At 38.6% G+C, this 15,440-nt stretch overlaps 1 protein-coding gene across 1 annotated transcript in view; it reads right to left on the bottom strand.

Annotated features, from left to right (window-relative positions):
* The window catches only part of Aatf (apoptosis antagonizing transcription factor), a 97,511-nt gene that overhangs the window by 38,367 nt on the left and 43,704 nt on the right, over positions 1-15,440 (bottom strand). The window contains exons 5-8 of the mRNA XM_021641461.2: positions 15,173-15,287; positions 13,580-13,775; positions 13,006-13,170; positions 8,918-9,001 (exon numbers count right to left, since the gene is read on the bottom strand). Coding sequence (XP_021497136.1) covers positions 8,918-9,001; positions 13,006-13,170; positions 13,580-13,775; positions 15,173-15,287 — 560 coding nt within the window. The remainder of the gene's footprint in view (positions 1-8,917; positions 9,002-13,005; positions 13,171-13,579; positions 13,776-15,172; positions 15,288-15,440) is intronic.

Here is a 15,440-nt window from a genome sequence, read left to right as displayed (position 1 = left end):
AGGAGAAAGGGAGGAGGAGTGGACTTCATTTTACCAAAACTAAGTTCTGGTTTCTTCTCCAACCTAGTGCCACTATTTTTTCCTGTCTCAATAAATAGCACTTCATTGTTCTATTGCAAGGGCCAGAAATCTTAATCATCTTTGATTAATCTTTTCATATTCCACATTAAAAAAAAAAATCAATCCATTGACAAATCCTCAGTTCAGTCTTCATCTTATCTCCACAACCCAAACACTTTCCCTCCAAAGTCACCCCCTAATCTCAAGGTACCACCACCGTCTGCATGTATCATGAACTTCCTACAGTCTCTATTTGCTCCCTTGTCCCTTACAGTCTTAAATCTATTTTCAGAACCACCAGAGTAACCTGTAAAAAAATCAATCTATCACGCTACTCGTCTCAGGTTCCTCTCCTGGTTTCTCTCTATCATCTAAAGTCTACAGGTGTCCTAAAAGAGCCTGCAGGACCTAGCTCCACTGATTCCTGACTACTGTATCCTTTGATGTTCCTAGACTGTGGCAGCCTCTTCTATTTCCCAGGGCCTTTGCATTTGCCATCCTTTCCCTGAAACACTCTCCCTGCAGGCACTTACATAGCTGTTGGTGACTTTCTCAGGTGCTGGTCAAACACCACCTTATCCCCCTGGAGGCACAGAAAAAGCAGCAACCATCATTCCTCCCCTTGCTGCACTTGCAGTGTTTCCCTGCATCATCCTGTCCAACCTACAGGAGTACTCACAGGAGAACTTTGTTTTCTTACGGCCTTTAATAGAGCCCCGAGACAAAGCCAGACAGATCTAGCACAGGCCACTACTCAACCCTTGAAATGTGGCTGGTGTGAGTGAGGAGCTGGATTTTTAAATTTTGTTCTAGTTTAATAATCAAAACAAATTTATTGAGCATGGTGGCATTGGCATGTGTCTGCAATCCTAGCACTGAGAAGGTTGAGGCAGGAAGATTGTGAAATCAAGAACAGTCTGGGTTACAACAGTAAATTCCAGGGTAGCCTAGGAAACATAGTGAGATTGCTTCTAAACAGTTACAATAAACCCCTTAAGTTTAGTTAGATATGACTACTACATTGAACAACAGCTTACAGGAGCAAAAGAATGTCTCCATAAACACACAGTAAATACTCAAATGCTTGCTGATTGATTGACTGAATAAATGAATGGGAAAAATAAATGGCATTGTTTTGTTTTTAAGGACATGGGTTTGCTATGCAGCCCAGACTGGCTTCAAACTTACAATCTTCCCATCTCAGGCTCTAGAGTGCTGAAATTATAAGCATCACTATAAATACTTTGAAGGCTTTTCTTCTCTTTTTATATTATAAAAACTCCAAACAGCCAAAAGGTAGATAATAGCATAACGGATACTCTCATGATCATCATCAATCTGAAAGGTCTTCTTTTTTTATAATCTGGTTTCCAACCATGACTGCATTCTTGAAAATAAAGAATTCATTATTAATTAAAGACAAAATCTCAATATGAAGCCCTGACTAGCCTAGAACTTTGTTATATAGACCAGCATGGCCTTGAACTCAGAGATCTGTCTGACTCTTCCTCCTGAAAGTAGGATTAAAGGCATGTCTGGTCCTCAGGTCACATTTTATATATATATATTAAGGGCCTTACTGTGTCTCCCATGTTGTACTCAATCTTCTAGAGATCTACCTGTTTCTATCTTTCATGTACTGGGATTAAATATATGCACCACCTCACCTGGCTCAAGTCTTACTTTTAAAGAGGAGCTTTGCAACTATACAAAATCTGAGAGAACATTCCTCTTGTTAGAAAATACTAATTCCTTGGGAAGGAAATTTCAGCAGATTAGCCTCTATAAATCCATCACCTATCCATCTATCACAATTATTGCTAATGGAATGGTCATAGTTGCATAAAAGTGATACATGTGAACTGTCAGAGTGTTCTCAAGTGAATTTTTAAATTTGTCCAATCAAAGGGCAGCATAATGCACTACCAAGAAAATCAAACTGGAATCAAGAACACTTGTACTTCAATGTTCTGATTCTCCCCCAGTCACTCCTTGAGGTTAATTAAGTTCAATTTTAGATATATATAATGCACATATATTTTGGAAGATCTTATTAACTTATCCTCTTCTTGGTTAGAGCATTTTTCCTATAAGTTACTGTTAAAGGAGAATGCATTAAACAGAACTTATACCAAGTCAATATGCCTATTTGAGTGAAGAGATGCTCCTATTCCTTAAGAAGCATTAAATTCTTCAATTCACTTGCAGCTACAAAAATATTGCTGGTATCCTATGTTTAAGTTATACTCAGCTCATACATAATATATATATTTCCAAAAAGAAAAAAAAGGGCAATTCTGGCCACACATTTCCCAAGTAAACGTTCATGCTTAAGAAAGTCTCTTCAATAGTTCTAAGCCAACCCCACTTCTTTCCTGTTTAGCCCAATAAACAGTACTACTCAAAGCTTTGTCAGTGGCATGTAAGGCACTGATACTTTCAAAAACAAAGAACCAAAGGAAATGAAGGGGCTAGGTATGGTGATGTACTCCATTAATTCTAGAGCTTGGGAGGCCCAGGCAGAAGAATCTCTGTGAGCTCAAGGCCAACTTGGTCTACAGAGAAAATTCCAGGCCAGCCAAGGCAACATAGTAAGGCCCTGTCACAGGCCTAGTTGTGTACCTTCCCTTGATGCTGTGGTTTGATGAAACTCCTGGACCCTGTATTTAAAATATGGCTTTGCCGGATGCAGTGCCAGAGCCCTGTAATCCTTGTACTTGGATGGTAGAGGCAGTAGAATCAAAGGTTCAAGGCCAGCCTGGGCTATATGAAACTCTTTTTTTTTTTAAATGAAATAAAACTGAAGCCAGTAAAAATTGCCTTTTGTTCTTCTGTTCTATAGTACCTTCCATGATAATGATCTCAAGCTAGTGACCAAAAACTGGTGCTGATGTCATACTTGGGTCTCAATACTGCCAATAATAACAGCAGCATTATCAATGCCAAGTGTCTAAAGGGACAGTATCTCAAATAGAAATCTTATACATGGGATATAAAATAATCTTGTGATTCTCAGAATTTAATTGGACATTGCTAATTAGCTTTTTAAAACAGCATTACTAAGTCCACAAAACCCAAAATGGTTACATCTTTGCTCCATCTTCAGCCATAATACCAATTTTCAAATTTATTTATATGTATGTTTTCTCTCTAAAATCACCACTATTGTCTATGTACAATAAATTTCACTAGACTTTTAAGAAGAAACACTATCTAGATCCCAAATATAAACATTTAAAAATAAAATTAAAAAGAAAAGATGGCCCTTGTAAAAGTCATCTATTTTCCAGTAATATACTGGCATGAGCAAGAAGAGATTCGTATCAGACTTCCTAACATGTTAATAACCATTACTGGGCCACTGGGAAGTTACATGCCAACAGTGAGAACATTGTACTGCCATTAACTTCAGTGATGGCTTGAGACACCACTTATTCTCACTTCCATTTAAATGCATACAATTAGAGCCACTACATCAACTGTCCATATTAATCACTCACCGAGTTAATTAAAGAAAACCATCTTGTCAGACAGCCTGCCGCTTCTCTACTTCTTAACACGATCAACTTTTAATAGTTCACCAAATTACTAATTACTTGTTTATCAAATATCTTGGATATGGAGGTCTAGCATGTAGCAAGGTCACTACTAGACATGTCCTGATGCCAAATAAAAGTAGAAATTTAACCCATCAAAGGGGTCACCAAAAAAGCAAAGCCTACTACCTTTCTCTAGATACTCCTGGCAGGATTCAAAGTGACCAGACAAACCAGATCAAAACTAAACAGAGCTGGAACCACATACAAAATTCTAATAAGCCCTTAGGAATGCAAACATTGAGCTGTCAACATCTAAGTTCAATTAGGGCTTTCTGAACAAAATAACTCCCGAGGTGACAAAAAACTAGTCTGTTGTCTGGGATATGAAAAGCCGGCCATTTCATATTACCTACTCTTAAGGGCAATAATACCACACCAGATTTTATGAGGATTAAATAAGGATGTCTGTCGACTACCTATCTACTTAGTCTATGTGGCTGGTACATAGCCCGTGCTCAGAGAATATTTGTTCCTAAATTATTAAGAGGTCAGGTTTACCAAGAAAAAAAAAAAAAAAAAAACTACCTGGGCTTTTTAAAAAGCAAACAAAATAAAATCCTTAAGTGATGGTGATACGGAACCCATCTTTTGAAAAATGTCATAGTAGTAGCAGATGGGATCATGAAAATGAAAAATAGGTACTTAAAACATTTCTGAATGACCATCCTTCATGCTCACTTAATGTTTTGTGAAATTGTCTTTAGGAATGAGCTTTGACAGAGGGCAGACCACATGCAAACCAATTCCATTCAAAAGTGAGAACTTACCCTGTCTTTCTGCAGGTGATAGGCCTTTCAGAAATAAAGCCCTCACGCCGGCTACATTATGCCTTCAGCAATGCAGCTTCCACACAAACCAGTATCAAAACTATACAGTTAATTTTTTCATTAGAATTGTTAAGTAACAGGAGTTCAATAAATCATTTGCCTTCTAAAGAAAAAAAATTACTTTCTAACAACATATTTCTTTCAGTCCTTAAAAAAAAAAAAAAAGGAAGCTTATTTATTTACAAACCGAAAACTGTAAAGCTATAATTTTTTATGGCTCAAGAATGAAATATTTAAGAAATAAAAGTACATAGAAAGAACAAAATTTGGTCTAGGCAGCCTGGAGATTGAGGCTAATGGTGCTATTTGTGGTGTCATTTTTTTTTTAAAGGAGGTTACTTAGCTTTTTAAACTCTACTTCTTTTAAGTCTTTCAGCTCTAAAACTAAGACTGGGGAGCTGGCAAGATGGCTGAGTGCTTGCCACCAAGCCCAGCAACCTCAGTTCACATGTACAAACATGCACCCACCCACCTACGGGTGTGCATACAGATACAGATAAATAAGTAAGTAAATAGCTGACATACAGATAAATAAATAGCCAGCACTCAGGAAGGAGGCGGAGGCAGGAGGATCTCTGTTAGTTCAAGGCCAATCTAGTCTACAAAGTGACTCCAGAACAGCCAAAGCTACACAGAGAAACCCTGTCTTGAAAAACCAAAGACCAAACCAAAAGGGGAAGGGGCAAATAAATGAGTAAGTAACTGAATGAATGATGAATGTAATAAGGAGAAATTTTTACATGATAGGATTAGGTTGGCATGGCGGCCCAGAAAGTAAAGGTGCAAGCCAAGCCTAATGATCTGCACTTCATCCTGGAGAGGAGGGGGAGGGAAGGAAGAAAGGGAAACTGACTCTTGCAAGTTGCCATCCACATGCACACCGTGCATGCACACACTCCACACCCACACACAGGTACAAAACAAACAAATGCTATAGAAATTTAAATTTATAGAATTAAATTATAGTCCAAACACTGGGGAGGCTGAGAGTTCCAGGCCAGCCTGGGCTACATAGTAAGACTGTGCCTCCAAAAAAAAAAAAAAAAAAGGCCAGTGACATGGTTGGGTATTAGGTAAGGAGACTTGCTGCCAAACCTGACCACCTGAGTTCAAACCCCTAGGACTCCCAAGGTGAAGAGAACTGACTCCTGAAAGTTGTCCATATGCGTGCTGTGGTACGCAAGTACACAGACATGCACAGGCACCCCCACTTAATAGAATACATCAGTACTGTGGTAGTTCCCTCACAGACTTGAGCTTAAATTGAAGCATTTGGTTCTCACTTGGTGTTATTGTTTGGAAGATTTCGGACGCAGTTTTGCTAGAGAAGTGCATCACGGAGGGAGGGCTTTGAAAGTATGTAGCCTTGTAGTATTTCTAGTTTGCTCTGCTCTATGCTTGCAATTGAGGATGTGATCGCTCAGCTTCCTTCTCTGCCTACCTGCTGACATGCTGTCCTTGCTATAACAGGTTCTCGGGAAACAGAAACCCAAAAAAAAATAAAAATAAAAATTAAGCCAGCATGATGGAGCACATCTTTAATTGTAGCACCCAGGAGAAAGAGAAAAGAGGATCTCTGTGAGTTCTATGCCAGCCTGGTCTACACAGTGAACTCAGGACAGGCAGGACTAACTATATCTCTGTCTGGGATGGATGGATGGATGGGCAGGTGAGATTTGTAATACCCCTCAGTTTCCTCATTTTTATATGTATAAATATGCATGTTTATGTACATACATACGTGTGTGTATGTACCTGTACTATGATTAAATAAAGTAGGCATGCTTTTAAAGTTTAAGGACCATTAAGAAACAAAGAATGGGAATGAAAATGAATGCATGTGAGCAGGTGGGGGGGCTCTGACCCTACACATCACTCTTAGTACTTAGGGCATTTACACAGCCTCATAATACCTGAATTAACCAAGTAAGCCTTTAAACCCTTACAATGGAACATTAAAATTCAATGTGGCTATAATCTCTTCCTTACAAAACATGGACCCAAAGAGTTTAGCCTCAAGTATGTTTAAAAAGGGGTGTGTGTGTGTGAAATGTATTATATTCACCGTCTACCTCATCCACATGATCATATTTTTAAAAGACAAAAGAAAAAAAAATAAAAGAAACTCACAGGCCTATTGTAACACATTGTACCCCTTCTGAATGCAACACTTAGCTCGGGCTCACTACCCTGACAAATAAGAAAAGCACTTTATGAAGCCAATTTAATTGGGAGGTGACAGAAAACATACAGCCATTTTCTTTAGCCTTATCATTGAATTGGCTTCAGTTCCAATCTCTGGCAAATCCCACTCAACAGAAGAAATTAACCAGGTCAGCAGAACAGGTGCTACGCTGTGTCTGTCAAGGGCCTGGCATCACCACAATTACTTGCACACAATAAAGCAGTAATCTTTACAGATCATCTCCTCCAGGCAGCATATTGGGGAGGGGGAGGAAAACTGAAGGGAGGAGATGGGGGAGTAAAGGGGTGAGTAGAAGAGAATAAGAAGCAATGAGGAAAGGCAAGAAGAGAAAATGAATGTGCAGCTGCCTTGCAGCTCAGCAGATGTCAGAATGTGATGTACGAGGCTAGGATAAGCTGTCGTAGCCTGCTGCCAAGGAGTGGTAAGTGATTAAGGCTTGCACAGTTCTAAGCACCATATTTAGAATCTGTGGGGTTTCAAGACTTGCACCCGTGCCTCGCTGTGCCACCAGATGTTGGCAACTGGTCCAGTTCCTACCGAGTGTGCAAGGATGGCAGCAGTTGGTACAGAAGCAAGCAATCTGGAATGCTTCCGGAGACGCTGTACATTAACAAGTGTCACCCATCATTCACCTTTACAGAAGGCTGAAACAACTCCAATTTGCTGCCACTTCCCTCTTGGGAAACAGCCAAGATAAAGTTGTGCCTGGCAGGCCCATTTGTTTCACTCAGGTGTTTCAGCTGCCTTACTGACCTCTATTAGTTTAAGTTTTAATTTAGATTAACCTCAGCACCCCAATTAACCAGCAAGGGGAAAAGCTAAGATGTGAGTAGTCATAACTCTGAAATCAGAATTTACTGAAGTTAAAATTATTAATTGGGATGAAGGACCAATCAAGTAATGCTATTTCTTAAACAAACCTTCAGAATTAAAATAAATAAATAATAAAGGAAGACAAAGAAATAAGGAAGGAAAAATCTTCAAGGCTCCACGGTCTTGCCAGTGGAATCAGCCTCTCGCCAGCAATTTCAGTTTACCTTCAGTCTATTTAACTTACAATGCACTTTTATTCCAGCAATGTATACTTCAATTAATGAGAACTAGAACATTTTTTATTGTCTCCCATGATCTCACACAACTAGACAGCATTAATATCCTGTATCAAGCACATCTTTAGACCTTCCTGAATGTTCCCTGTCCTGACAAATGGGTTTAAAAAGAGGAGGAAAAAAAAGACGCAAGACCCCTGACTGGAGCAGCTGAGGCCAATACTCTCTCTCTTACCCTTAATATACTTTAATCACTTGTAGCAATTAATTTTTATCAAATGTTAAAAAACGATGGATTTGGAGAAATGGCTCAGCAGGGTAAGAGCACCTGCTGCATTTGCCTGATTGGGCTTTGACTCCCAGCACCTACGTTAGGCAATTCACACCACCTGGAATTCCAGTTCCATAGGATCCAACACCCTCTCCTGAATGCATGCACACTAAATGTACACATATATGCAGATACACAAATAACACTTAAAATAAATAAAAATATTAATGTAAGTCTCTCTTTAACACGGCACATTTAGAAGAGGCATTTCCAAAACAGATCACCTGTTCTTGTCTTACCACAATTGCCCTAAGAGATTTCTTACTTCATATTCATATGCAAAGTACATCTATTATGACTAAACCTAAACAAGCTATTGCAAACTCTGTGGCAAAAACTAATTAAAAACCCAACAGAATAATGTATTATTTTGATAAGCTATGGCTCCACAAACCCAGGGCGACACTGATGAGCAGCAGCCTCAACTGTCCACTGGGCAAGAAAGCATACTTCATTAATAATATAACATCGAGAGATTCAGAAATACAGAAAGGTACTGTGGCCCTTTAGTATACCTTAAACATTTAGTCCATCTAAATAATATGCACCAGGATTATATATATATAATATATATATATATATAGTGGCATGCAAGCAAATAATGTTAGGAAAAGAATTGTGGGAACTCTCCTGAAGAGAGAAGACAGGCCGAGACAGAGGTGGCACACCCTGCATCTCACTCAGCACACAAGTAGAAGGGAAGAACTGCAAGTTCAGGCTTATCTGGGTAGAGGAGTTCTAACTTTTGGCTCCAAATAACCTCCCTTTTATTCAGAGAATGAATTAGTAGTTTTAAAATGCAAAAACTAGGCTTGCTGTAACAAAAGAATGTGTAAAATTCATACCTGGTGGTAAAAGTCATCATCATCAAATATTTCTTCATCCAAATCCTTCAGGTGAGCATTGGCAGGGACTTGAGGAAGAATCTCCTATGTCAACGGGGAGTAAAAGAACATGTATCCCAGTAAGTCTGTCAAATCAATCTAGCTGCTCAAAGTACCATACCTAAAGGGCACGGCACTTTTTCCTTAAGTAATAAAGAGCTCTTAAAATTTACTTATTTATCCATTTATATATTTGTTTGGTTGTTTTTGGGGGACAAACTTTCTCTATGTAGTCTTGGCTGTCCTGGAACTCTTTCTATAGACCAGGCTGGCCTTGAACACAGCAAGTGTTGGGATTAAAGGTGTGGACTATCAAGCTCAGCTAAGAACTCTTAAAATCTTAAATAATAATAAAGATATAATAATAATAATATATTAATATAATATAAAGTATTATATTAATATATATTATAGAATATAAAATAATATAATAATAAGCATATATATATATATACACACATATACAAGTAATCTCACTCTATCAAAATATACACACAAATTCAAATGAGGAAAATTTTCACCTCTCAGACTGGAAATACCCAGGACTCAGAAAACAGAGGGACTTTTAAAAATTAATATGAGTCTTTTGGGAAGTAATTTGGCAACATCTATCAGGATTTAATGTATTTTCTTTAACAGTTTCACTTTTAAAAATTCATCCATATATTCCACAAATAGAAATATTTAAAATGTTTCCTATAATTTGTTTTCAACTGGAGACAATAGAAACACCAAGTCTGACTAAATTATAGCTTATAGTCATTCAATTGAATTCTTACTGGCTTTTTTTTTTTACCCCAGAGTTTGTCTGTGTAGTCCCTGCTGTCCTAGAACTCACTCTGTAGACCAGAACAGGCTGGCCTCAAATCAAAGAGATCCGCCTGCCTCTGCCTCCTGCTATAACCGATCACCATACAATGAAATCCTTTTTTTTTTTTAAAGATTTATTTATTATGTATACAATGTTCTCTCTGCATGTACACCTGCATGCCAGAAGAGGGCACTATATCTCATTTTATGGTTATGAGCTACCACATGATTACTGAGGACTGAACTTAGGACCTTTAGAAGAGCCAGTGCTCTTAACCTCTGAGCCATCTATCCAGCTCCTACAATGGAATTCTTTTTTTTTTCTTCCTTTTTTTATTGTTATTTATTACAATTATTCACTTTGTATCCTGGCTCTAGCCCCTCCCTCTTCTCCTCCCAATCCCCCCTCACTCTCCTATGCCCCTCCCCTAGTCCATTGATAGGGGAGGTTCTCTTCCCCTTCTATCTGACCCTAGCCTATCAGGTCTCATCAGGAGTGGCTGCACTGTCTTCCTCTGGCCTGGCAAGGCTGCTCCCCCATGAAGGGGAGGTGATCAAAGAGCCAATCACTGAGTTCATGTCAGAGACGATCCCTGTTCCCATTACTAGGGCACCCACTTGGAGACTGAGCAGGGTTATTAGGTCCTCTCCATGCATGGTCCTTGGTTGGAGTATTGGCCTTTGCAGAACCCCTGGGCCCAGATTTTTTGGCTGTTGTTCTCCTTGTGGCGCTCCTGTCCCCTCCAGGTCTTTCTATCTTCCCCTTCTTCCATAAGATCCCCTGTAATCTGCCCAAAGTTTGGCTATAAGTCTCAGCATCTGCTTCAATACACTGATCAGTAGTTTTTCAGAGGCCCTCTGTGGTAGGCTCCTGTCGTGTTCTGTCGTCTCCTGCTTCCGACGTCTATCCCATTTGCCCTTCTGAATGAGGATTGAGCTTCTTCCCCAGAGTCCTTCTTGCTTAGCTTCTTTAAGAATACTGATTTTAGTATGTTTATCCTATGTTACATGTCTACTATCCACTTATAAGTGAATATAAAGCATATGTGTCTTTCTGCCTCACTCAGGATGATGTCTTCTAGATACAAACATTTGCCTGCAAATTTCATGATTTCCTTGTTTTTAATAGCTGAGTAGTATTCCTTGTGCAAACAATTACAGTGGAGTTCTTTACACACTGAAAACAAATAAGGTATATTTTCATGCTAAAGTATCAAGAATATAGTATATTGTAAAAGTTGTAATGTTTTTAAGTATAGTGGCATTTTACATATTTATATAGATGCACATACACCTAATTGACTTAATTAAAACAAACAAACAAAAAACAAAAAACCTGAGGTGCTATAGGCTGCTCAAGGCAAAAAAGCCATATTCTTCAGTGATAAATTGTCCTTGTTCAAGTAAATAATCCTCCACCCCTGCTCACGTAGGCAATACTAATTCATAGCAGTGGGCCACAAATAGAAAAGACATGAATGTAGGAAGAGACTGTCTGCGAAGAAGAAAGAGTTTAGTGGGAAAGGGAAGAGGATAAGAGAGAATAATGGGAGAGAATATTATAAGAGTGCCTGTCATATTGGGGTGTGTGTGTGTGTGTGTGTGTGTGTGTAATAAAAACTGTGAAAAAAATCTTTTTAATGATTTAAAAGGGGGGCTGGTCTCTCATGGCTTGGTGGTTAAGAGTATGTATTGCTCTTCTAGAGGACTGGAGTTTAATTCCTAGCACATACATCAGGCTGTTCACAATTATCTATTAACTCCAGCTTCAGAGGACCCACTGGCCTGCATTCATGTGCACATAGCCACATACATCATGCATATACATACACACATTATTAAAATTAAAATATTTAAGAAATATAAAAAGAAAAAAGCATTCATGTAGGTTATATATGTCATAAGAATAAAGCTTGTAGCAACAATATCATGATTGAAATTTTTAGAGTAGAAAAAATTTCATTTCAATTTAAAATTTTATTAATAAAAAGCATTAACTAACTCTCTCTGTAATTAAAAAATAAAAATGTGTAACATGGGAGGAGAAATATCCAAGGTCCTCCTCCTCCTAGATAAATGACTTTTAGGAGAGGAAGATCAGCCTCTCCCGGGATGATTATGCAACATGCAGTAGACAGCCCTGAAACCATACATACAACAACAACAAAGACTTCAGCAGGTTGTTTAGATATTTACATATATATATATACATACATACATGTTATGTCACAATACTAATCAAAGAAAAAGAGACTATCAATTTGAGAGTTGTGGGGTATGGGAAGGCTGGAAGGAGGAAAGAGGAGAAAAGTGACATAATTCTAACATTTTTTTAAAAAGATCTATAAATATAAAAAAACACAAATTATGAAAGTAAAATGTAGGGGCTTGAGAGGTGGCTCGGCAGTTATGAACACTTGCTCCAGGGCCAGGTTCAACTCCCAGCACCCATGACTGCTAACAGCCATCTGTAACTCCAGTTCCAGAGGATCCAACAGCCTCTTCTGACCTCCACAGGCACTGGATGCGCACAGTGTGTACACAACCATACATGGAGGCAATATACACATAAATAAGCAAAAAAATACACACATGAAAAAAAAAAAAAAGCCAGGGGTTGTAAGCATATGCCTTTAATTCCTTTGAACTAAAGCACTTGGAAGGCAGATACAAGTGGGTGTCTGTGAGTTCGAGGCAGCCTGGCTTATATAATGAGTTCCAGGACAGACAGAACTATATAGAAAAAACTCTGTCTCAGAAATATTCTCCTCCCAAAACAACCCAAAATAAAAATATTTCCTTTTAAATAAACAAACAAAAAATTTTAATATTCTACTTTCAGATCCTCTCTAGAGTACCCAAAGGCAAACCTTAAGCTGCCATTTCTATACAGTAGCTTTGAAACTAAATCTTAAGGCTTGGGGTATAGGTCAGAAGAGGTAAAGAATTTGCACAGCATGTGCCCTGTGTTCAAGCTACATATCACAGAAACAACCAAAAACAACCAAACCCCCCTCAATCTTAAAAACTGGATTTTAAACATATCCCGACAAACTCCTATATCAAATGCAAAATGAAGAGATGTGACACATGTGTTCACAAAGCCTCATGCTAACAATCCAGCAAAGCAGTGCTGTTTCTTTTACCTCACCAACTTCTCACAATAATTCCGCAAGCTCTTCATTTAACTAGCTTCCCAGAGACTGTTCCCATAAGCACACGTGTCCCAGAGTTCTTACCGGTTCTCCTGGTAAACTCTCTGCGACAGGCTCAGGAACTGGCTCAGGTTTGCCAAGAATCCGGTAGACAGAACGCTTGGTTTGTGTCCTTCGAAGCAATCTTTCTTTGTCCATCAGAATGTGATCAATCTGAGTCAAGATGGAGCGGTCAAAGGCACTGAAACCCTGCAACATCAACCAGTGCCAGATAATGCAGTCAGTGCAAAGAAAGTTTTCTTTTCAGGAGGGTTTGCTGTTAAAAGCTGAGTAACTCAGCAGTTATAACTGTTCTCAGAAAAATCTTAGTCTTAAGCAGTTATCACTTTCTTCTGCACCTTTAATGTTTTCAAATCTTATTAAAGTATTTCATAGCTTCAGCACCTGAAAAATGCTCCTTTTCCAGAATAAAACATTTTAATAAAGTTAAAATCAAATGGTACAAACTAATAGAAGTAGTTCAGTTAATCTGAGAACAGAAATACTGTGTACTATTACACTGCCAAAATAAGCTATAGCTCTTATTTCTTGCAAGTGCTTCAGCTGCCATAACCTATCTTATACACGCAAACATGTGTGCACACGCGCATGTATGCACCTTGCCCAATTTTCCAGAAGCAAGCTTGGTTTTATCGTGCCACTTCTGCAGTGTGCGGTTCCTGTAGACGGTAAAGTCGGCAGAGCGCTTTGCCATGAAGCTGGGATAGTCCTCCGTCTGTAGCTTCCTCTTCGGTGGGGCCTTTCTTGGCTTCTTCTCTTCTACTAGTTCATCATCATCACTAGAAATCTCCTCACTAAAAAAACCAGTAAGAACATTAAGTACAATGTAAACATTACTTAAATAATAACAGATTAGGTTCACATAAAGTATTTAGACCCTACCCATTATAACTATATAATACCAGAAAAATGAGGATGGCTTTTGTTTGAAAAGAATGTTCACAGTGATAAGAGAGATGGCTCAACAGTTAAGAACACTGATTGCCCTTCTAGAGGACCTGGGTTTGGTTCCCAGCATCTACAGGCTCACAACTGCCTGTAATTCTGGTCCCAGGGAATCTTACGCCCTCTTCTGGCCTCTGCAGGCACTGCTTAGACATGGCGCAGACGTATGTGCAGTCAAAACACCTATACACATAAAATAAGGATTAACATTGTTTTTAAAGTTCGTAAGGACAATCAAAGATTCATGGAAATTTTAAAATAAATATCAAAAGTACCTGGGTCTAACTTTTTTAATGGTAAGCAACTATAAAAAGAAATGAGGTTGTAAAAACATTACTTGAAGTATGTATGAAGCAGGAACATACTGTTACAGAAGAAGCTTTAAAACTTTAAAGATTAAGCATATACTCATATTTCTGTGACCTTAAATCCCAAAATCAATAAAAGAAACATATTTCCATAACCAACTGTTAAGGAGAGGTGAATAATATCAATTGAACCAAATGAAAAGAAACTGAGCGTGAAGAAAACTGCAAGGGGTAGGCACCCACATTAGCACTAACATGGAAAGCAGTGCAGATCAAACACAGCAGAAGTTCCCAGCTATTCCAAATGCGTGCATTATTCACTAATCAATTATCTCCCTAGTATTTATACTGTGTATATGGTGTTCTAGCAATTCAGAAATGCTACAAAGTTCAGAAAAGGATGTACACAGGACCCAAACATCTGCAGATGTGGGTATCCATGAAAGGTTCCAGAGTCATTCCCCCTTGGATTCAGAGGGACAACTACACATGTCATAAAACCCACTAAGAGAATAAATATACCACAACCTCCACCTTCTTAGGCAACTGAACTCACTGTACTACTGGTCCCAATATATAGAAAGTGCTCAAGGAGGTGGTTGTGACTGAACCCATGGTATGCCACCAAGTATTTCATTAACATTAACTAAGCATTAATATTCAAAACATGATTGCAATCTACTAATTATTATAAAATGAAAGAGAAGGCAAGTAATTTGCCTGAGGCTACAAAGATAAGCAAGTCCAACAGCTAGAACAAGAGGTCTAATCCCTGTTGTCCTGTTCTGATGACCAGTTAAATACAAAAGCAGCTCTATTTTAACTATTATCATGTCTCTGTCTGTATGGGAAGGACAGACCTTTCTTTTTCATACAGGATAGGAATCTGTTCAGATGAGAAGAAAATAAGCAAGCCCATCGTTCTGCCTCCTCCTTACCTTTCTGTTTTGGGTTTTGTCCCATTTACTAGGTATCTAGTGTCTGGGCACTGGAAAAGCAATTCTTCCTGAAGATCCACCAATGACCTTAACAATGCTTTAAGTGCTTTTTGACCTGGGATAGATAGAAATAAAGCATAGTAAAGGGATAATTAGTCATTTCCAACTCTCTACAATTGCTGTCACTCTGTGTCTCCTGAGCAGTTCTGGCTGAGAGAGTGCAAGGAGAGAGGTGGGAGACAGTGCTCTCTGAAATCAACTCCATGGA

Source organism: Meriones unguiculatus, chromosome 7 (genome assembly GCF_030254825.1).
Source record: "Meriones unguiculatus strain TT.TT164.6M chromosome 7, Bangor_MerUng_6.1, whole genome shotgun sequence".
Taxonomy (NCBI): domain Eukaryota; kingdom Metazoa; phylum Chordata; class Mammalia; order Rodentia; family Muridae; genus Meriones; species Meriones unguiculatus.
Note: the sequence above shows the minus strand (reverse complement) of the source record. Positions and strands in the feature narration are given on the sequence as shown.